The sequence below is a fragment of the Dromiciops gliroides genome, chromosome 2 (assembly GCF_019393635.1).
Source record: "Dromiciops gliroides isolate mDroGli1 chromosome 2, mDroGli1.pri, whole genome shotgun sequence".
Taxonomy (NCBI): Eukaryota; Metazoa; Chordata; class Mammalia; order Microbiotheria; family Microbiotheriidae; genus Dromiciops; species Dromiciops gliroides.
This window is the reverse complement of record NC_057862.1, coordinates 365,629,093-365,651,865: the sequence shown is the minus strand read 5'-3', so window position 1 is coordinate 365,651,865 and position 22,773 is coordinate 365,629,093. Positions and strand designations below refer to the sequence as shown.

The window sequence follows — 22,773 nt, the reverse complement described above, 5'->3', positions numbered from 1 at the left end:
TTTTTTTTTTTTTTTTTTGGTGAGGTAATTGGGGTTAAGTGACTTGCCCAGGGTCACACTGCTAGTAAGTGTTAAGTATCTGAGGCCAGATTTGAACTCAGGTACTCCTGACTCCAGGGCTGGTGCTCTATCCACTGTACTGTTAAGGGATAAAATTCTAGCTAGCCTGTCTAAAATATCTAATGAGTGGTCGCCAATAAATTATAAGCTTTAGCAAGAGTTAGACTTTTAAACATTTATTAAGGAGAATAAGAATTTGGTAAAGAGAGAGAGAAAGGCCTAGATCCCTATCTAGGGAGAGCACATTTTTAACTCCGCTCTCCACCAGAGTCCAGAGGAAAGAGAGTCAGACTGAGCGTCAGTCTCTTCCTTCCTCCTCCCACTAGCCTGCGTCACTTCCTGACACCAAAGAAAAGACTCCTGGTCTTGCCCTCAAAGACCTTTGCTTCATGGGCGGAACTCTTCTACAGTAAATCTCCAGCAGGTGGCGTTATTCCAATCGTTACAGTACCACCTAGCTGCCCCTCCAACCTCTCTTAATATCAGTGCCCTCCTTCTGTTAATTATTCCCTATTTATCTTTTTTTTTTTTTTTTAGTGAGGCAATTGGGGTTAAGCGACTTGCCCAGGGTCACACAGCTAGTAAGTGTTAAGTGTCTGAGGCCGGATTTGAACTCAGGTACTCCTGACTCCAGGGCCGGTGCTCTATCCACTGCGCCACCTAGCTGCCCCCCTATTTATCTTTATGTAGCTTTGTTTGTATATTTATTTGCTCCCCCATTATGTTGGAAATTCCTTGAGGTCAGGAACTGTCTTTTGCCTCTTTTTGTACCCCCAGCACTTAGCACAATGCCTGGCACATAGTAGCGGCTTAATAAATGTTTATTGATTGATTAATTGTCTCCAGGCCTTTGCCTAGACTGTCCCTTAAGTCTGGAATGCATGACTTTACTCAGCTTCTTGGAAATCTCTAACTTCCTTCATGGTTTAATTAAAGTGACATTTCTTACCCAAGGCCTCTCCTGATCCTCCTCCGGTTGCTAGTGCCCTTCCCTCAAACTACTTTCCACTGATTTTTGTCCAGTACCAGGCAAGTTCCTAGAGGCCAGGAGTCTTTATCTTTATTTTTCCAGGGGCCTCACAAAGTGAGCCTGCATCAGGTGAATAGTTGACCATAAATAAATAATTGTTTGTTAGATGAATGTAGAAATATAGGAAATCTTCCCCTCAGCCTTGGGGGTGAATTCTTCACTTGGTTGTGTTCTGCACATTGGCTTTTTTGTTTGTTTGTTTTTTGGCAGGGCAATTGGGGTTAAGTGACTTGCCCAGGGTCATACAGCTAGTAAGTGTCAAGTGTCTGAGACCGGATTTGAACTCAGGTCCTCCTGAATCCAGGGCCAGTGCTTTATCTGCACATTGGCTTTTGGATGGAATTGGCAGTAGGAGTGTCCTGGGCACAATGTAGTGTTCTTCAGTTGGCCTGGAATGTGATTTATTGGGAAGCTAAGTGATCAAGTGGATGGAGGGCCAGGCCTAGAGTTAGGAAAACTCTTCTTCTTGAGTTCAAATTTGGTCTCAGACATGTGCTAGCAGTGTGACCCTAGGCAAGTCACTTAACTCTGCCTAAGTTTCCTCATCTATAAAATGAGTAGGAGAAGGAAATGACAAACCACTCCAGTATTTTGCCAAAATGTTTTTAAAATGGGGTCACAAAGGGTCAAACATAACTGAAAGATAACTGAACAACATGATCGCCTTTGACATTTTCGGCCTGTCTTTGACAAGGATAGAGAACTGGCCACAGTGGTCTAGTGGATAGCTAGCTGTGGGTCAAGTCCTGACTGATACATATTGCTTATTTGATCCTGGCAAGTTATTGAACTTCTTAGTGCCGTAATGCCCTAATGTCTTGAACTGGAGTTCTTAACACGGGGTAGGACTCCATAGATAGATTGTAGGAAGACTATGAACATGGATGGGGAAAAAAAATTAATACTTTATTTTTACTGACCCCTAAATGAAATTTCCTTCCATTATGAATTCTTTTTTTTTGGGGGGGGGCAGGGCAATGAGGGTTAAGTGACTTGCCCAGGGTCACACAGCTAGTTAAGTGTCAAGTGTCTGAGGCTGCAATTGAACTCAGGTCCTCCTGAATCCAAGGCCAGGGCTTTATGCCACCTAGCTGCCCCCCATTACGAATTCTTAAAGAAAATATTATTTCGAGGACTTCATAGGCGTCACCAGTCTGCCAAAGCAATCCACAGGACAAAAAAAAGATTGAGAAGGTGCCTTTCCTAGTCCAAGGAAATCACAGGTCTAGTCCCTAACCAGATGACCACTAAGGTGGGGAGATTGGGAAGGGAGGGCCTGAGCCTGGTAGGAGGTGGGAATTAATCAATCTATCAGCAAGCCCTTAGAGGCGGGAGGAGAAGGTAGGCAATGCCTTGTCGGGACAGTCAGAGAGTGACCTCAGCCAGGGCCGCCTCCACCTCTCAATGGGGAAAAGGAGGTGGTGGAGGTGGACAGCTTGTCAATCAGTTGCCCCCCGGCCAATCAACAGGTGGCCCCGCCTTCCCAAGCCCCTTTTCCGTCCTTTACCCCACCCCTTTACCCCCCTAAGAAAAAGAGAAAGGGTCGTATCGGGGCTCTGCGGCCAGCCCACAGGCACGGTTCTCCTCCCTTGCTATTTTGCAGAGCTGAGTTAGACGCGCTCAGGTGAGAGAGGGAGGGGGCGCTACGTCTAGGGGAGTCCCCCTGCCCCCGGAGTTAAGCCTGGTGTCCCTTTAAGGGGCTGGGCTCCCCCCACCCCCTCCCTCTCGCCGCTTTGTCTTTCTGAGCGCTGGGAAAGGGGGAGCGTCTTCGTTTCTATTCGCCCGCCCGGCCCCTCTCCCCGCTCCCCGCTCCCCGCTCCCTCTGCAGCTAGAGCTACGGACGCCACCGGATGTGGGGCGGGGGAGGCCGGGGGCAGCGGGGGCCCGAGAGCCCGGGGGCACCTAGGAGACCCGGCCGGGCTCCCGCCCAAAAGACCGAGAGAGAGAAGAGAGGAGACAGGGAGAAACAGGCAGACAGGGAGAGGCCGGGAGGCAGGGGCAGTCAGACTGGGAGCCGCCCTGCAGCTCAGCTTCATTCTCCCCCAATTCTGGAGCCAATGCACGTGTTGATTTAGGGGCAAAAGACCCCCCTCCCCATCAGCCCCTTCCTCTCCACCCCCTCAAGCATAAGCAAGAGAGAGAGAGAGGGGAAGGCGGGCCCAGGTAGCAGCTGTGCCCGGGACGTGAAACTGACTCAGGCTGTAGGGTGGGTCTGGGTAGTTGTGCGACTGTTTGTGTATGACTGTCCCAGGGACTTGTGTGCCACTGTTTGTGTGGTACTTTTGTACTCCGTGACTTTTATTATTTCTACGTGGCGATTTCGTGTATGTTTGTGTGTGTGTGCGTGGCTGTTTTAGGGTGTATGGAGGACTGTTGCAGGGTGTGCGACTGGGTTTGTGTTTCGGGGGGTGTGTGTGTGTATGTGTCTGTATCTCTGTGTGTGTGATTGCTCTGTGCTCTTTTTCAGCCATTACTTCCTGAGTTTTCGGGAGATCTTATCTGTCTCGAATCGATGCCGGGGCTCTCAAGATCGGAAGACTGACAAGGGGCTGGGGCGCCAGACCGGGACGGTGCGGGCTGTTGGAAGGTGGTCTTGAGGGCTCGCCTGGGGAAGGCTGGGAGGGAAGGATGCGGCCTGGGTGGGGGGCAACAGCCCCGCCTGCTGGGGGCGGAAAGGGGGGAGTCTTTGTTCGGGCCGGGGAGGCGGGGTCTGCGCGGGCGGGGCGCTGGGGGAGGGGGTCAGTCTCCAGGCGCCTCCTTGGTTAACTCGGCCTCCCTCCTCCTCTGCCTCCTCCTGCTCCTCCTCCTGCTCCTCTTCCTCCTCCTCCTCCTCCTCCTCCTCCACCCCGCCCCCGCAGGAGCCGCAGCCGCGGCTAGGATTGCTGGCAGACGCAGCGCTCGTCCGGACGCTGCCTCCTGAGCGCCCTCCGGGGCTCCTCGGCCTGCAGTTTGGGACAAACTCGGATCTGGAGGAGAGCAGGAGATCCCCGGAATGATGGCAGGGGTGGGGGCCCCCTTCGCCAATGGCTGCGGGTCCTTCTCCCCGTCGGAAGCCGAGGCTCTGCACCTCTGCCGGAGTTTGGAAGTGGGCACAGTCATGACCTTGTTCTACTCCAAGAAATCCCAGCGACCAGAGAGGAAAACCTTCCAGGTCAAGTTGGAGACCCGGCAGATCACGTGGAGCCGTGGGGCAGATAAAATCGAGGGAGCGGGTAGGTGCCTGCGGCCCCGGCCCCCTTCCCTACATTCTCTGGTTGGAGGAGAGCTCGGATCGTTCCATCCAGCTGTTTGTCCTGGGCTGGGGTTGGAGATATTTTTGCAAACTTTATGCGTTTCCAGCTCTCTCCCGCCATCGTCTGCTGCTTTTCATAATTTGGTTGCTTTGGGGAGGGGGCGGGAGCTAAGGGCTTCAGTTACACTCCCTTCACCCTTAGCTAAGCGATTTTTATTCGTCTCGCAGGCCGTGGATCAGGTACTGGCTGCCATGACGATTCATCCAGGGAAAATTGGGCCCAGGTGCTCTGAAAGACACCTTCCCACCCCCTTGACTACAGGCCCGGGGCGTAGATGTGTGTGTGTGCCTCTCCTTCAAGATAGCTGGTCACTGATGCTGGGGTGTGTGTGGGGAAATAAATCCCGGGGTCTGGGGATAGGGATTACGACCCCCCCCATTCCCTAGTCAAGGAGAAGAGGGGTAGCTTTGTCTCCCTGTTTTTCCCTGCTCTCTGGGCCTGAAGAGGAAAGAAACAGCCACATTGTATCGCTTAGGTTGTTACATTGTTGCAGTTAGGTTGGGGGGTGGGGAGGGAGGCCGACAGGCCAGCCTGCCGGCGCCTGCCTCCCCCACCTCCCTCCTCTTCCCGATCCCAAAGGGAAGGAAGCTGTGTTTGGGAAGGCCTGAGAGGGAGGGAAGAGAAGGCCTCCCCTAGCTCCCTCCTTCCTGCTGCGCCTTTTGTCCTAACACTGAATGTCAGTTTAGCCTGGGTCAGGCCCACAGGGGGTTTTCTGGGAATTAGACCCTGTTCATTAGGTAGGCTCCCTGGCCAGGGGAGTAGGGCACCTCCCCCAAGTAGGGTGCGTTCTCATCAATCCAGCCCTTCTAGTCTGGTGGAGAGAAAGAGTGAGAGAAGGAAGAGATATAGTATGGGTGAGGGTGGGTGTGTGTGTGTGGGGGGGTATAGGTCTGGTGCATTGGCTACCTTTGCCAAGGTAGGCCCTATGGAAGAGTACTTCTTGTCAGTCCAGGGGGGCTGGCTTCCGTCTAGACTCATGTATAAATGCCCTCCTGAGGAAGAACCTTGGCTTAAGTGGAGGATGATAGTAGGAATGGCATCTGGGACTTTTCTTAGGATTGTCTCTCCTTCCAGATGGGATACCCAAGGAGATGCCAGAGAGCTTTCGGTACCACTTGGTGGGGGGGAAAAGGCTCAGCATGGGCCATTAGTTAGTAAGGAAGGTCCGAAGTGAGTTTGGGATTCTGGCCTCGTGAGGGAGAACTCTGGCTGAGGCCTCGTTTTCTCTTCAGCTAGAGCTGGGGTGTGAGGGCAGGGGAAGGCAGAGATGGAAGATGAAACTGACTGTTTAGGTCCAAGCAGGCATCTTAGGAGGAATGTCTCCTAAGGGAGAGAGCTAGAGCATTGAAGTGGTTGAGGCCCTGCTTCTTTACTCTAGGCACAAAAGGTGGTTTGTCAGGCCCTGTAGACCAAGGGGTACCCCCTTTCCCAGGTCCTTGGCTGAGGCCTCTGCCCTCATTTCTGTTGTTCTTCTGGGTGTATGTGAGTCTGGAAGCCTGGGTTCTAGTGCCAGCTCAGTGACTGATGTTTGGGGGAGGAGACAGAGAGGCAGGCACCAGACTTGGGGAGAGTAGGGGTGGAGTCAGGTGCCTCAAGGTTTGAGACGGTAGTAAGGATGTCGGAGAAGGGAGAGGCAACAAATAGTTTAAAAGGCTGTTGGGTGAGGTGGCTCAGAATCTGAGGCTAGCAGGGGGCACGTTGAAGAGATACATAGCTTGCTATGGGAGTGGGGCAAGGTTTTGGTGGGCTCTGCAAAGCGAGGGTACAGTGACAGGGTCCGAAATTTGAGCATTAGTGGGGGAGTGCCTCATAGAGGCCTAGGACTTGAGAATGGGGAGATGGGGCACTTGGATCTGTGGTCCTGGAATCTCAGACATCGGAAAATAGACAGCCTGTTCCCATCCAGTACTATATAGCTCCCAGGTCTGGATTGAAGAGTGTGGTATCTTTCCAGGGCAAGTCAGCAAGCATTTTTCAGGGCGTATAGTTCAGAAGTCCAAACAGCACAGTGAGGTAGATTTAGAGGGGCCGGATTTGAATCCTCTCTTTGAAACATGTGAGACCTTGGGCAAGTCACTTAATCTTGAGGTGCTTCTGTTTCTTCATGTGCAAAATTATTTCCAGGGTTCCTAATGCCTCTAAATTTATGATGCTATAAGCCCTTTGTACCCTTGTCTCTGTGCTACCAGCTTTTTTTTTTTAGTTTAAAAAATTTTATTTATTTAAATTTTTCTCAGTTACACGTAAAGATATTTTTTGAGATCAAATTTTTCTCCCAACTTCCCTTCCCTCCCTGCTCCAGAAGCCAGTTAAGCAATTTGATATAGGTTATACAAACCAGTTTAATTCAGGAGACATTAAGTAAGCTACTGTTTGCAGAGCACTCTGCCAGGCACCGAGGAGTATACAAAATTGATTTCTAGGATTTACAGCTGGAAAGGTTCTTAGCGATTTAGTTTAAGGCAGCTAGGAGGTGGTATGGTGCATGGAGTGCTGGACTAGAGTCAGGAAGGTATGAGTTCAAATTTAGCCTCAGACTCTTATTAGTTGTGTGACCCTGGATAAGTCACTTAACCTCTTAGTTTCCATACTTGTAAAATGGGGATAATAATAGAACCTACCTCACAGGTAGGATTTTCTTGAGGATTAAATGAGATAATATTTGTTGGGGCCTTGTTTCCTCCTTCCTTCCCTCCATCATTTTACTGGTGAGGCCAAACATGGTGTGGTACAAAGAATGCTGGATTTGGAGTCAGGACACCTAGCTTTGAGTCCCAGCTTTGCCATTACCAATGAAACTTTGTGCCTCCAGGGTTTTTACCCCGGGCCTTGGCTTCTTTAGGAGGAGTTGGATGAGATGATTTCTAAGGGCCCTTCTAGCTTGAAATCCTGTTGTTTCTCTGTCATATGCTTTGACTGAGGTCCTATAGGTAAGTTAAGTCTCAGAGACAGGATTCGATCCCAGGTTTTCTGCCTCCACTGTACAGGTCTCTTTCCACCCTTCCGTGTGATGCGTTTTTCTAGGATCCTTGACCTCAGGGAGCTTACAATTCAGTAAGATAAGACAAATACAGATAGTGGTAATAACAATAGGATACCCTGTAGTCCAACAAGCATTTATTAAGTGCCTAATCTACATAGACCTGCTAGGTTCTAGACCTAAGCAAAGAATGAAGAGGATTCTTGCTCTCAAAGAGCAAGAATTTATTTTAACAAGGGAAAAAACACGTGCTTCCTTAAAACTCTATAGGGTGGATATGAAGAGAATAAATACGTGGCTGTTTAGGAGGGAGAACACTGGCAGTGTGTAGGGAGAGTCAGGAAAAGTTTCATGTAAAAGGAAATATTTGTGCAGCTTCTTGAAGAAAGGGAGAGGTGTGAGGAAGAAGTGCATTATGGCTTTGCTAGTGCAGAGACATGGGAATGGGAGATTATTGTGTGTGAAGAACAGAAAGGAAGGAGTTTGGCAGGATTTTGGAGTAAGAAGGGGAGTGATGTACAGTTAGGTGCTGATGAAAGGTTGGAACCAGGTTGTGAAGGCCTTTAAAGGCAAACAGAAGATTCTGTATTTTATCCTAGAGGAATTAGGGAGCCATTGAAACTTACTGAGTGGTGGAGTGACTCGGTCACATTTGCGTTTGAGGAAAATCTCTGGCAGCAGTGTGGAGGATGGGCTGGAGTAGGGAGAGTCTTGAGGCTGGGAGGCCAATTAAGGAGGTAAGGTGAATGGTGTTGGGGCCAGAAACACAGTTTAGGCGGCTGTTTGAGTGGAAAGAAGGGGTCAGATCAGAGGTGCTGGTAGAAATGACAGGATTTGGCAGTCAGTGGAATAAGAGGGAGTGGGGTGGGGGAGGGTGAGGAGTAAAGGATAATATCCAAGTTATGAACCTGGGAAGTCTTTAAGAGAAATAGAGACCTTTGGAAGAGGGGTTGGTTTGGAGGGGAAAATAAAAGGCAGAGAAGCCTGAGATCTGAAGAGAAAGTAGTTATCAGTAGGGAAGATTTAGGGTGGAGTCAATGAAGGCATCTGGGAATGGGTGGCATTCGAGTTGGACTTTAAAAGGATAGTAGGAATTCAACAAGCAAAGAGTGGGAAGGTTGGCATTCTAGGCAGGGGGACTGGCCTGTGCAAAGGTGTGATGGTATTGAGAATCCAATGTGTGTCTAGGGATAGAGAGTTGTCCACTTTGCTTTCAGTATGGAGTGTAGGGTGGAGCTTGGAAAGCAGCAAATTTCAGACTACTTAGGGACCCCTCCAGCCTGGTGGTCAGGGCTGGAGACAAGGGGTCTCCTTTGAGCCAGCCTGGTCCTGTTGGGTTATGTGGCCCTCCATGTTTTCTACCTTTCTCTGTTTCTGTGTTTGGGGCTATATGGGTTCCATTTCTCCATTTCTTCCTTCACCGCCCCCGCCCCCTTTCCCCATGCCAATGCCCACCTGGGTAGGGGCTTGTTCTGCTGCTTGCTGCTTGGTGTCTCTGTCTGTGCCTGTTTGGATCTGGCTAATTACAACGTCCTTGTGGGTATGCATGAAGACCTGTGCTTAGGAATATAGGCATTTATATAAGGTCCGCCTGCCTACCTGCCTGTGTTTGCACACATGTGGTGTATGTTAGTGTCTGTGTGCACGGGGCTTCCTCTCTGGGTGTATGTGTATGATGTGGAGGTGTGTGTTCTTGTCTGCTCTGTGTGTGTGTGTGTGTGTGTGTGTGTGTGTGTGCATGTGCATGCATGTGTGTGCGCATGCACACATCCACAACTGTAAAAGCTGGAGTATGATTGTGTGAGAGAGAATGAAACGCTCACTGACTTTTAGAGCTAGAAGGGACCTGAAAAATTTTCTTACTTCACCCCCTTCATTTTCTTTCTTTTTTTTTTTTTTGCGGGGCAATGGGGGTTAAGTGACTTGCCCAGGGTCACACAGCTAGTAAGTGTCAAGTGTCTGAGGCTGGATTTGAACTCAGGTACTCCTGAATCCAAGGCCGATGCTTTCTCCACTGCGCCACCTAGCTGCCCCTCACCCCCTTCATTTTAAAGAGGGAATCAAGGGGGGTCTAAGAAGGGAAGTGACTGAAAGTCTGTGATTCCCCAGAGCTAGCTGGTAGTAAAGTCAGCCCCACCATTCAGTGCTTCTAACTCCAAGACCAGAACTCTCCCTTCTGCTGTGTCACAAGGCGGTCTGGTATAACTAGGCTTCAGAAGACTTGCATTTTCTCCCTGACTCCTTCATGCACTGACAGGGTGACCATCCCTTCCTGTCTCTGAGCCTCTATTTCCTCTTCTGTAAAGTCAGGATAATTCCTCCTGAAGTTGCTGTGAGATGATGAATGTGAGTGGTCTTTGGCATGTCAGTGTAAGGCATTATGTGTGTGTGTGCGCGCCTGTGTGCAATGGAGGCAGAGCTGGGTGGCATTTGGCATCTTAAGCTCGCTTGTGGAACCCCAGCATTCATGTCCCAGCCTTGGAGGCCCTCCTGAACTGGGACTCACCTTGGGGATTTTGAGCGTCTTCACTCTGCATGGCTTTCACTCACTGGTGGCCCTGGTAGAGGTTCATCCACCTCAGGTGGATGAACTTATTTTATTAAAAATATCTTGATAACTATTTCAACATAATAGGTTTCCTTTGTGATCCTATGTATTTTTAAGTTTTATACATTGACAAAATGTAATTCTGAGGTTTCATCAGACTGACTGATTAAAGGGTTATAGGGGGGCGGGGTTGATTAGGAATTCTTGCCCTAAAGGTTATGGGTGATAAATCCAGGGTCATGAGCCTGGGTACTTGGGGCCAAGGCAGAGGATTATAATCCTGAAAGGGCCTTCTCTTCTCCTCTGGGGATGCTCTGCTTCTTCTGCTGTCTGGGACCCTGCATATTCCTCTGCTACCCCGGGTGACCTCTCATCTGCCCAGCCATTGATGGGGTAGTGTGAGGGTGAGTGTGTGTCTAGTGAAGTGCTCTAGCTGCGGTCAGCTTGACAAGCTAAGTCACAGCTCAGCCACTTAAGAGTCCCTCATTTCCTTCAAAACTTGCCCAGGCACTGCCTCCTATGTGAAACCTTTCCCAGCCCTTCCCTCCTCCCAGCCCAACCCAGTTATTTTGTATTGATTTATTCTGTTGATACCTCTACATGGACATGTTCCCTCCTGGTGAAATATAAGCTGCCTGAAGACAGGGGCTGTTTTGCCTATTGGCTTTCTTCCCTTTTTTTAAAAAAATATTTTTTACAAGACCAGGGATTTTGCAGTATAGGGAGCCTCCCAGTTGAGGACCCTCCTCTGCCAATGCAGATGGGTGGGCACCTTCTCCTGCCTGTGCACAGAGAACTAAATAATTGGCTGGGTGTGGGATGTCTCAGAGACAAGACTTGAAGCCAGGCCTTCCTGAGAATGACACCAGCTCTCTCTGCATATTGGTTAATGGACTGATAAAAGTTTCACAAAGAGACTCTGGTGCCTGAGTAAGTAGATCCTGTTCTGTTTGTGCTATAATTGAAAGAGCTCTGGACGAGGAGATAAAAAACCTGGGTTCAGGTCCCAGCTTTTCCACTACCTAGCTGAGTGACCCTGGAAGTCATTTCCCTTTCTTTGTAAAATTAGAGAGCTGGGCTGGCTGACCTCTAAGTCCTTCCCCTCCCCACAGCTTTGTTGTTCTAGGCCTTTGTGATTCCCAGTCCTGGAAGAAGGGACATTTCCAGGCCAGGTGTCTCTTCTGGACCAAAGGTGGTTTTCATCTGTTTTGAATGTTAACTCCTTCCAAGGAGGGTGACCGCTTTTGATTCTTCGCCTGTCGAGAAATGCTGTTTGAACACTTTGAGAGACTGCTGCTTTGTAGAAAAGAAGAGAAGCCTTTATGGCCTGTGTTGTGGTGGGGACTTGGGTCTCATTCCTCATGGCCACTGCCTCTGTTCTAGGGATTAATCATATGTTCTTCCCCTTCCTGATTTAACCTCTAAGAAGGAGCTTTAAAAATCTCAACCCTGGTTGAATAGGAGGGAAGATGACCTGGCAGGGCATGAATTTTATCAGGGATCTGGTCTGGAGCTTAATAGCTCCTTCCTTGTCTGGTTTGGATGGTTGGGGACCCTCAGTGTCAGGCATGGAGAGGGGAAGTTGCATGGATGGACGTGGGAGGCTGGCAGGGATTGGAAACCTTGTTTCTAGTCCAATTCTACAAATATGTATTAAGTACTTGCTGTATACTAGGCTCCATAAGTCCCTGGAGTGTATTTTATTTCCTGTACCTTGAAAACTTTGTCCTATCATGGTCAGGGAGCCTTTTGCATAATAATTGGAATAAATAATCATTCCTACAACTATGATCTTTAAAAGTACTTTCCTCATAGTCCTGTGAGGTACCTAGTGCTACCTTGTTTTTTTGGGGCAATGGGGGTTAAGTGACTTGCCCAAGGTCACACAGCTAGTAAGTGTCAAGTGTCTGAGGCCAGATTTGAACTCAGGAACTCCTGAATCCAGGGCTGGTGCTTTATCTACTTCGCCACCTTTCTGCCCCCGCTACCTTGTTTTACAGATGAGGAAACTGATGCTGTGTCTTGGCCATCATTACAGAGCTAATAAGTGCCTGAGGCCAAATTTGAATCCGGGTCTTCTAGGTCCAGAGGCATAGATAGATTTATTTTAAATTCAGTTTTATTTTCAGATTCACAGTCTCTCCTTCCTCCATCCCCTCTTCCCTCTTGAGAAAGCAAGAAAAACAAAAACCTTGTTGCTAACCATGCCGAATAAACAAACAAACAAATATATGAAGCATAGATTTCAAAGAACCTTAGAAGCCACATAGGCCAATAACGCCTCTCATTTTATAGAAGAGGAAACTTCCCAGGGCTCAGCATTATCTTAGATAGACATTGCAATCTCCTGCTACTTCCTGGGAGAGGAAACTCCCCGAGGGGTAGCCCCTCCTGTTGTCAGATGCAGGAACCCTGACTTGGAATCAAGGCCAGGACTTGAGACCTTGCTCCATAACTAACTAGCTGGTCAACCTTGGGCATAGCCAGTGGCCCCCCGGGGACTTTCCTGCCTTCTGTTAATACTGCCCAAGAGAACTGTAAAGGCAGGAACCCTACCTTTGGGTCTCCACTTTCCCCACATCTTAGCTATGTGACCTTGGGTAAGTCCCTTTTCTTTTCTGGGATTCAGTTTTCTGCATTCTAAAATGAGAAGGTGGAACTGGATGGCCTCTAAAGGCCCGCTGTGTTCGGGTGACAGTATAGAAGGGCCTGGGTGAAGCAGTAGGGGCTGGAGCTGAGACTGGAACTGACCATGGAGCAAAAACTAGGCTGGGAGACCTGGGTCTGAAATGTGGAAGCGACAGCTCTGGGGAGCTTCTGGCCCAAGTTTTGTTACTAATCCGGAGGCAAGGGTGGCTGAATGGTGAGAAGCCTATTTCTTTTTTTTTCTTTTTTCTTTTTTTTTGAAGGCAGCCGGGGTCACACAGCTAGAAAGTATCCGAGTCCTGATTTGAAGTTAGGATTTTCTGCTTCCAGGGCTGGTGCCCGACCCACTGTGCCGCCTAACTGGCCCTGTGAAAGTACCTAATTTTGATTCAAAGCTCCTTGATTTATTGCTGGAATGGATCTTAAAGAGGGCAGTCTTGTCCAACCCCCTTACTTAACCAGAATGGTTAGTGACTTGCCCAAGGGTAGGTAGGGAGTAAGTTAAGATTTGAACTCTGGTCTTCTGATTCCAAATGCGGTATTCTTTCCACTGTACCATGGATTCATCTCCAACTTCACCACCATGCTACTAGGAGTATTCAGACTTGAAATACTGTCAGTTGATCAATCAAATAACAAGCATTTGTGGCCTGGTGGTAGGGCTATAGATTGGCAAATACAAAGAATGAAAGAACCACCCCTCCCCCTCCCTAGAGGAGGTGTTTGGGAATCCTCTGAAAGGTTCTTGGCTCTGGAGGCAGCGGTGAGCATCTGCACATCCCGGCTCCCAGAAAACGTGGACTTTGTCCCCCTTGGCCAGATCCTGTCCTCTGGGAGCCAGTCTTGGCCAGGGGAGGGGACCTTTTTTCTAACACATGTTCGGACTCCAAGACCCTGGGCGACAGGAGGTGCCGCTTCCTTCCTGGCCCCAGAAACAACAATGCTCTGTAAACAACCCCCAAGGGACCCTTTTGGAGTCTTGGGTGGGGCCCCAGGGAGCTCAGATTAGGAGGGGCCTCTGGTGGGCGGGGAAGGAGGGGGGGCACAGCCTGGTGAGGGGAAAGGGTCCTGGATCAGTTGTAGGCAGCTTTGGGAGAAGGCTACGTGCTCTGTGTTAGGAAGAGGGTGGGCAAGAGGGGGGAAGAGGGAAGAAGAGAAATCAACAGGTAGGGGGAGCTAGGAGGGGCAGCTTGAGTTTGGGTGTGGGAGGAGGAATATGCATGTGCTGATAAATGTTTTACCCCAAATCTCAATGATGAACATTTTATTTTCTCAATCACCTTCTTAAATCTAGACTGTCAACAGAATAATAAATCAAGCCCTAATATATAGAGTGGAGATTTCTAATGAACTTTTAACAATCAGCTGAAGGTTTCAAAGGGCTTCAGCACACCTGGGAGAATAGGCGTCTCTTGGTTTCCCCCATCCACCTAGTCCTTCCTGGTGTGGCTGGGGCAGGAAGAGGAGTTGTCTGACTGGGCAGGGGTGGCACCAGATCATATTGGGGAGCTGAGCCTGGGGAGTAAGACATCATTCTAAGGAAATACTCTTCCTCTACTCAGCGGGTCTGCAAGGCTTTCTGGAATCCTGGGCAAGGGATGGGGGAGGTATCTGGACAATATGCCCTTGAGGAATTCATAATCTTGTTGGGACCATGAGTCTAACTATGTATTATCATCTCTTTTCAAGATTACATATAATCCAATACTAAACCGTTTGCTTGTCCAGACTGTTAGGAGGTCCTCTAGGGTCCAGCGCTCAAATGCTAGGCTCAGGGATTTGACCATTTGTTTATTATATTGGTTCATAAGATTCATACAATTATTTTTTTAAATTTTTTTTTTACATATAAGGTATTTTATTTCTTCCGTTACATGTAAAGATAGTTCTCAACCCCTGTCTATACAAGCTTTACAATTTCAGATTTTTCTCCCTCCCCTCCCTCCCCCCTCCCCTAGACAGCAGGTAATCTGATATAGGTTATATCTATATATCTATATACATATACATATACACACATATATATATACATATATATATATCTATATACATATAGATGTGTATATAGATATATATATATATATACACACACACACACACATATATATACCCATAATAACATTAATCCTATTTCTGCATTAATCCTGTTATAAAAGAAAAAATCAGAGCAGTAATGCAAAACCTCAAAATAGAAAAAAAAAACAACAGCACCCAAAACAAAAGAAACAGTATGGTTCAATCAGCATCTATACTCCACAGTTCTTTTTTTTTTTTTGGATTTGGAGATCCTCTTCTATCATGAGTTCCCTGGAACTCTTCTGTACCATTGCATTGGTGAGAAGAATATAGTCCATCACAGTAGGTCAACACTCAATGTTGATGATACTGTGTACAGTGTTCTTCTGGTTCTGCTCATCTCACTCATCATTAGCTCACGCAAGACCCTCCAGGTTTCTCTGAACTCTTCCTGCTCATCATTTCTTACAGCACAATAGTATTCCATTGTATTCATATACCACAACTTGTCCAGCCATTCCCCAATTGATGGGCATCCCCTCAACTTCCAATTCCTTGCTACCACGTAAAGAGCAGCTATAAATATTTTTGTACATGTGGGTCCCTTTTCCCCTTCCATGATTTCTTTGGGAAAAAGACCTAAAAATGGAATTGCTGGGTCAAAGGGTATGCACAGCTTTATCGCCCTTTGGGCATAATTCCAAATTGCTCTCCAGAATGGTTGGATCAGTTCACAGATTCATACAATTATTGAATTTTGAGCTGGAAAGGACATTAAATGATCATCGCCAGGGGTTTTTAACTTGGAGTCTGTGAACTTAAAAAACATTTTTTTATGACTATTTCTAGATAATTGGTTTCCTTTGCAATCCTGTGTATTTTATTTTAAATCTTTAAAACCTTAGTCTGAGAAGGGGTCGGTAGACTTCATTAGACTTTCTTTTTTTTTTGCAGGGCAGTGAGGGTTAAGTGACTTGCTCAGGGTCACACAGCTAGTTAAGTGTCAAGTGTCTGAAGCTGGATTTGAACTCAGGTCCTCCTGAATCCAAGGCCAGTGCTTTATCCACTGTGCCACCTAGTTGCCCCTTCACTAGACTTTCAAAGAGGTCCATGATACCAAAAAAAAAAAAAAAAAGAATCCCCTGCCATAGTCTAACCATCTTGGGCTGAGACTGGAAGCAACATACTCGTGGTCACACAGTCAGTAAGTGGCAGAGCCTGGATCCAACCCAGGTATTTTTGGTTCCAAATTCCGTGCTTTCTATTACACATTGTTCCCACCTCAACCATACTCCCTCCTCCCACCAGTTTTATATATATATATTTGCATCTCCATCACTTTGGTCGAATTGTGTTTGGGTTAAGGATCGGTCTTTTCTCTCAATTGGACGGCCTCAGTTCTCCAAGGATAATGACTCCTTTTTGGAGGGGTCAGGTGGACATCTCAGGTCACACTTGGTCTCCTTCCTACAGGCGTAGCAATGTGACTTCCTCCCTAGTGTATGTGGTTTGGTTTGGGGATTAACCCCAGGTGACCCAGAGGACTACAGTCCCTGAGGGGCTGGGGGCGGGATGTGGTTTCTGAAATTTGCCTGAGGCCAAGGGGGAGAGCCTTGGACATTTTGGTTAGAAACCTCCAAGTTATCTTGGGTCTGGTGAAAGAGAGAGAACCCCTGTGGCCCTTCTCCCCTCTGCTACCTCTTCAGCTAGTAACTGTCATTGGAGGGGTCACCTGTGACCAGAGGGCCATTGCAATTCCTCCTCAAGCACTGTGCCCCAGGGGCTGGGATCAAAAGGTAAATTCTGACCCTTGGGCCATGCAAAAGAAGCCTGCTCTTCTCTCTCCCTGACAGGTTTTAAGAGCTTTGAAAGCCACCGTTTCCTTGATCAGCTCTGTTAAGGGTGAGACAACCTATTCATTTGTTTATTTAACTGATGACTGCAGGTCAGTCACCCAGAGCTCTTAGGTACTTTAAAAGGGTGTGTAAAACCTTTCAGATGTTAATCTTTTGGGGGTGGGTAAGGAGAATGAAATTTATTATTTTGCCAAACGTGAAATGGAGAGGAGCAAACACTAACACACCTCAGTTCACTAAACCATTGCATTGAAAACCAAAATGTCATTGTAGGCACGAGCCTATGAAAGACTGAACTCCTTCCCTCACCGACAAGGATGTAGCTACAATCATTAATAAAATATCCCAAAGGGCTTTGTGATAGTTTGGAGGTTATAGTTATATATTATGTTTCTAGAAGCTACTTTCTTGACTTGTCTGTTGTACTTGAGCTGAGATGGGAGGGTGTAGGATCGTCCTCCATCCCTGGACTTGGGTCAGGTAAGATGTAGACTAGAGACAGGGACTTAAACATTGGGAAAGTCTCTTGTTTGTGAAGAGCCACAGGAAGATGCCAGGTGCCAGGCCAGAGGAGTCCTCATTATGGGAGCGACAGTAGGATGGGGAAGATGCATAGGCTTAGAATTTGAATGACTTTAGAACATGGAATGTCAGAACTAGACATAACTTTAGAACATGGAATGTTAGAACCAGAAGGAACCTTAGACCTCAGATTGGAAGAACTGGAAGGGATGCTCTCTGAGATCCCTCCCATTTCTAGAGCTCTGATCCTGTAATCTCAGATATCTTTCAGTCCAACTCTTTTATGGATGAGGAAGTTGAGGCCTGCAAGGGGGAAGTGGCTTGCAACCAAGCTTCTATTGAAAGAAGGATATATAACCTACCAGATGACCAGAACAGGCAGGCAAGGGGCTTATCTTTGGGCACCTCGGAGACATTTTCTTTCTGCTCACGGGTTTGATTTACAGAGAGATAGGACTTTTGACCTACCCAAGAGGGTCTCAGTTATTCAGTTCAATTCCACACACAATTCATGTTTGCTCTGTGGAAATAACTGTGCTTGGCATGAGGGGATGAAGAGGTAAAAGAATCTTTGCTTTCAAGAAGCTCCCGCTCTGATAAGGGGAAGTCACGCACTCAAATGACAATTGTGACATGAAGGAAGATGATTCATTTAGAAAGGAGAAGTCCTACCAAAGGGTTAGGAGAAATCACGGGACAGAGAGATTGCTGGGAAGAGGCTTTAGGGAAGGCCAGATGGAGGCATCTTGAAGGGAGGGACAGATGAAGGATGGGGAGAGGAGTCCATGGGGCACCATACAGAACCAGGAGAGGGGAGACAGAGAGGATGGCATCTGGAATGCCTGGTCTCAAACAGCCATGTTTGCTGAACAGTTCGGGTTCGGGGCCTTGTGTTAGCAACCCTGAGGGACATGGAAAAGAAGTGCTCTCACTCCCAGAGGTTGCAGGAAGGGTCTAGTTCAGTTCAAGAAGCATTCATTAAGCACTTGGGTGGTGCAGTGGATAGAGCCCTGGACCTGGAGTCAGGAAGACTAGAGTTCAAATCTAGCCTCAGACAATTACTGGCTACGCGACCCTGGACAGCCTCGGTCTGCCTGTTTCCTCAACTGTAAAATGAAGATTATAATTTAAATCATCTGCTTCCAGATTTGCTGTGAGGATCAAATGAGAGAATATCTGTGAAGCATTAAGCATAGTACTTGGTTTGTTTGTTTGTTTGTTTTTTTGGTAAGGCAATTGGGGTTAAGCGACTTGCCCAGGGTCACACAGCTAGTAAGTGTCAAGTGTCTGAGCTCAAATTTGAACTCAGGTCCTCCTGAATCCAGGGCCGGTGCTTTATCCACTACGCCACCTAGCTGCCCCATAGCATAGTACTTGGGACTTAATTAATGCTTCCTTCCCCCACCGTGCCCCCCCTCCCCCTATACTTAATGTGCCAGGATGAAGACAAAAATGAACCAGTCTCTGTCCTCCTGGGGCTTGCTTGGTATCAGATCAAAGATGGTGGGGGATGGGAGGCTGGGTGTGATAAAGGCCTGATTGGGACAAACAAGAGGCTTATGAGACTTTTGTGCCTTATTCTCTTGTGGCACTGTGAACTCCCAGAGGGCAAGGAACAGAATTTTAGCTAAACTCATTAGACTCACTGGCACCCAGAGTAATGCTATGTTCTGAAAATTCTGTAATTGGTAAGTTTTGAGTTGAATTGAGTTCATCGTAATTGGGAGTTTGACCTTGATATGAAGAGTCTCAGAGATTGTCAGTCAAAACTGTAAGGGATAGGAAGACTGAGGCAGGGACAGGCAGTGCTAGAATGGATGGATAGGTATTCTGACAGAAGGAGAGCTGAATGGGCTCTCAAAGCTGACTGGGATTCCGGTGGGTTAGGGAACATTGTGAGCAAAGTTACCAAACCTATGTGGATATAATGCTATGGTTGACCAAGTCTCAGGCTGTAGGTGGAGGGAGAGGCATGGGAAGAGTCAGCTTGGCTGCCCAGGGTGAGGTTCTCTGTGTCGGGGGACTCAGGGAACCCTGGTGGGATTCCATTCTTTTATCATTGACTTGGATAAAGGCATTCAGGACCTACTTGTTTTCGGGGGACACCAAACTGGGAAGGGGACAATTAATAAATGCTTAATGACTGACTGATGAGGACAATATTGGGGTCTAAAAAGGTCTTGACAAACTAGAATAGTGGGTAGAATATAAGAAGAAATGGAATAGGGATAAACAAAGTCTACTTGGGTTCAGAAAATCAGCTGTACACATGCAGAATGAGGGAGGTGTGACTAGACCAGTTTGTGAGGAAAAAGACCTGAGGGTTCTAATGGATCTCAAGCCCAAATGAGTGCAAGCCATATGGCCACTGAGAAAGCTAATGAGCTACTTTGAGAGAGATTTTGTGGCTAGGATGAGGGAGGTGATGGTCCTGCTGTGCTCTGCCTTGGTTGGACACTGGAGTGTTAGGTTCATTCTGGATGGTACATTGTCTGGAAGGACATCAGCAAGCTGAATGCTTTTCCCTGAGGAGAGTGACCAAGAAGGCAGGGAGGTCTAGTGACCACTGAAAAGGAGTTGAAGGAACAGGGGGCATCTTTGACCTGGAGGAGGAACACAGTAGCTGTCTTCAAATATTTGAAATGTCAGGTGTAAAAAAGATTAGACTTACCCTCATCTCCAGAGAGATTAAACTAGTAATAATGAATAGCAATAGAAGGACCTCCTTCTGGTCTTTAAAGTCCTATACAGGGGCAGCTAGGTGGCTCAGTGGATAGAACAACTGGTCCTGGAGTTGGGAGAACCTGAGTTCAAATCCAGCCTCAGACACTTAATAGTTGTGTAACCCTGGGCAAGTCACTTAATCCCAGTTTTCTTTCAAAACCAAAACCAAACAAGTCCTATACAATATGGCTACACCTACCTTTCTGGTCTTATTTCATGTTACACACACACACACACACACACACACACACACACACACCCATTCCCCCATTTCACACACTCCATTTCAGTCAGAGTAGTTTGTCTAGCTGTGCAGGATATTACCATCTCTCACGGTTGTTCCTTTGCAAAGGTGGTCCCGATGTTTGCGATGCATGCCCTTCTACACTATTAGAATTCCTTGGAATTCCTACTCTCCCAGGTGCCACCTTCTACCCCAAGCCTCTCCCACCCCACCTAGTCCATCTTGAAAAATTAATTTATATTTATTTTTCAGGATACACATTGTATCTCCTTAGTACAATTTAAGCTCCCGGAGGACAAGTAAAGTTTTACTTTTGTTCTTGTCTCTCCAGTGCCTTGCTCCTAGTAAGTACTTGGAATTGGATTTTATGCAATGTAAAGGACAAAACTTGTAAAGGGACTGTGGCCCCATGTGGAGCAGAGGTGGTCGCAGTTGGTGAGAGCCCTCAGATAAAGGACTTAAAGCAGGTCCCTGGTCTCACAGGCAGAGGGCACATGGCTGAGCAAGGTCTGTGGCAGGTCCAATGACTTTGTTCCTGGGGACTCAGTTGGGATCCATGGTGTGATCGTCTTGGACAGGGACCAAAGTATTATTAGCTTGTGAGGTTTGGGCAAAGCCAAGGTCTAAGACAGCTCATGTGGCCTTGGTTTCTGATGGGCCTTGTTGATGAACCCAGCAAGAGTCTTGACAGTTGGGCTTTTGACCAGGACTTTTGGTTAGTTAGTATTCTCAGTTGAAGGTGAATGGGATGTAGATTAGGGGACTAGGTCCTATCTCCTTTAAATGAATTCTGGTTCCACATGCAGATATTCCAGGGCGTAGAAGGACCTTGCAGCTGTGTGTTCCCACAACTGTTGTTATCTTTTTTTTTTTTTTTTGGTGAGGCAGTTGGGGTCAAGTGACTTGCCCAGGGTCACACAGCTACTAAGTATTAAGTGTCTGAGGCCGGATCCGAACTCAGGTACTCCTGAATCCAGGGCCAGTGCTTTATCCACTGCGCCATTGAGCTGCCCCCAAACTTGTCATCTTGATAAGATTAGGGAGAACTGGAGATTTGAGGAGGTGCCAGCACTGTGAGCCTGTTCTGATGTTTCAAGAAGAGAATTAAGGTTGGATTCTGAAAATCATAGACCAGTAATCTTGCTGTTTTCTCTGGGAAGATCCTAGAACATATCGCAAATATATGGTTGGTGAGCATCTGGTAATCACTAGGCCCTAACATGGGTTCATTAAGACTAGAACTTACTAAATTAACTTAATTTCCTTTTTTTTTTTTTACTGAGGCAATTAGGGTTAAGTGACTTGCCCAGGGTCACACAGCTAGTAAGTGTTAAGTGTCTGAGGCCAGCTTCGAACTCAGGTCCTCCTGACTCCAGGGCTGGTGCTCTATCCACTGTGCCACCTAGCTGCCCCTTAATTTCCTTTTTGATAGGGTTGCTGGTTTACAAGATCACAGATCTAGAGTGGGAAGGGGTCTCAGAGGCCATCCAGTTCAGCCCCCTCGCTTTATGGATGAGGAAACTGAGGCCCAGTGAAGTTACTTGCTCAAAGTCACAGAGGTCCTGTCAGAGTTAGGATTTGAATCCAGAGACAGAGAAATGTTAACATTATAGTTGATATTGATTCAACAAGGCACCTGACAAAGCCACTCATGAGAGAACCATAGAGAGATTAAGTGATATGGCCACAGATAGTAAGTGGCAGAACTGGGATTTGAACCAAGGTCTGTAGGTGGATTTGAAGCTAGGTGAATAGTTGCTACCAGTACGTGTGGATGTATAGGTCAGGAGCAAGGTGTTGAGTGAAGAATAGAAGAGGTGTGTTCATGTTTTTGTCCTGTTTGGTCATCACTTAGATGAAGACACAGAAGGGATTCTTGTCTAATTAACAGGTATAATATATATATATATATATATATATATATAAATAAAATAATAACACATGGAATCAGCAAAGGTGAAGAGGATGATCATCATTGCTAGGTGCTGGGGATGGAAAGACAACAAATGAAGCACTCCCTGGCCTTAAGGAAGGGAAACAGCACATACCCCAGCAGAGTAAATTCAAAATATGTGCGAAGTAAAGACAAGATAACTTAGGGTGTTTTGGTCATGTTGGCTTTGAGAACATCCAGCGGGAAATGTCCCGTGGGCAGTTGGTGAGATGGAACTGGAGGTCAGTATGGGGATGGCCTTGATAAATAAATGGGGGGGTGGGTCATCTGCAGAGAGAGAACTGAATCCAGGAGAGCTGACATGAGAGACAGACAGAGAGAAAATAGAGAGGAAGGAGAGGGAGAAAAAGAGAGAGGGCGAGAGAGATGGGAAGAGAGAGGGAGAGAGGAGGAGAGGAGAGGGAAGGAAAGAGGAGAAGGGAGAGACAGGAGAAAGAGGAGAGAGAAGAGATGGGAAGAGAGAGGGAGAGAAGGAGAGGGGAGAGACAAAGAAGAGAGGGAAGGAGAGAGAGAGAGAGAGAGAGTGTGTGTGAATGTGTGTGTGTGTGTGTGCGCGTGTGTGCGCACGCGTGCGCTCAGGACAGAGTTTGTGCTAAACACAGCCTTGGGAGATGCCAGCCCTTAGGGGGTGGGGTATGGATAATGATCCAGCCAAGGAAACTGAGGAGGAGCAGCCATATGGGTAGGAGAATCAAGAGAACAGCATCACAAAACTCAAAGGAGGAGAGTGTCTAGAGGAGGAGGGGGGTGGTAGACAGTGATCAGATGCTCCAGAGAAGTCAAGCAGAATGAGGACTGAGAAAAGCCCACTGGCCTCAATGATAAAGAGCAGCTTTGCAGAGTGGTTTCAGTGGAGGCCTGAGGTCAGGAGCCAGATTGCAAGGGGTTGAGAATCAGGTT

At 47.4% G+C, this 22,773-nt stretch overlaps 1 protein-coding gene across 9 annotated transcripts in view; it reads left to right on the top strand.

The window, feature by feature from the left end:
- Positions 1-2,604: 2,604 nt before the first annotated feature.
- Positions 2,605-22,773, top strand: part of PLCG1 (phospholipase C gamma 1) — a 90,558-nt gene continuing 70,389 nt past the window's right edge. For 7 of the 9 annotated variants that reach the window (XM_043990114.1, XM_043990113.1, XM_043990112.1 and 4 more), the window contains exons 1-3: positions 2,878-3,296; positions 3,558-3,677; positions 3,949-4,302. In XM_043990114.1, the coding sequence (XP_043846049.1) occupies positions 4,083-4,302 (220 nt within the window). In that variant the 5' untranslated portion in view covers positions 2,878-3,296; positions 3,558-3,677; positions 3,949-4,082. Of the gene's footprint in view, positions 2,715-2,877; positions 3,297-3,557; positions 3,678-3,948; positions 4,303-22,773 lie in introns of those variants that run through there. The other 2 variants (XM_043990108.1, XM_043990109.1) reach the window with 2 other exon arrangements.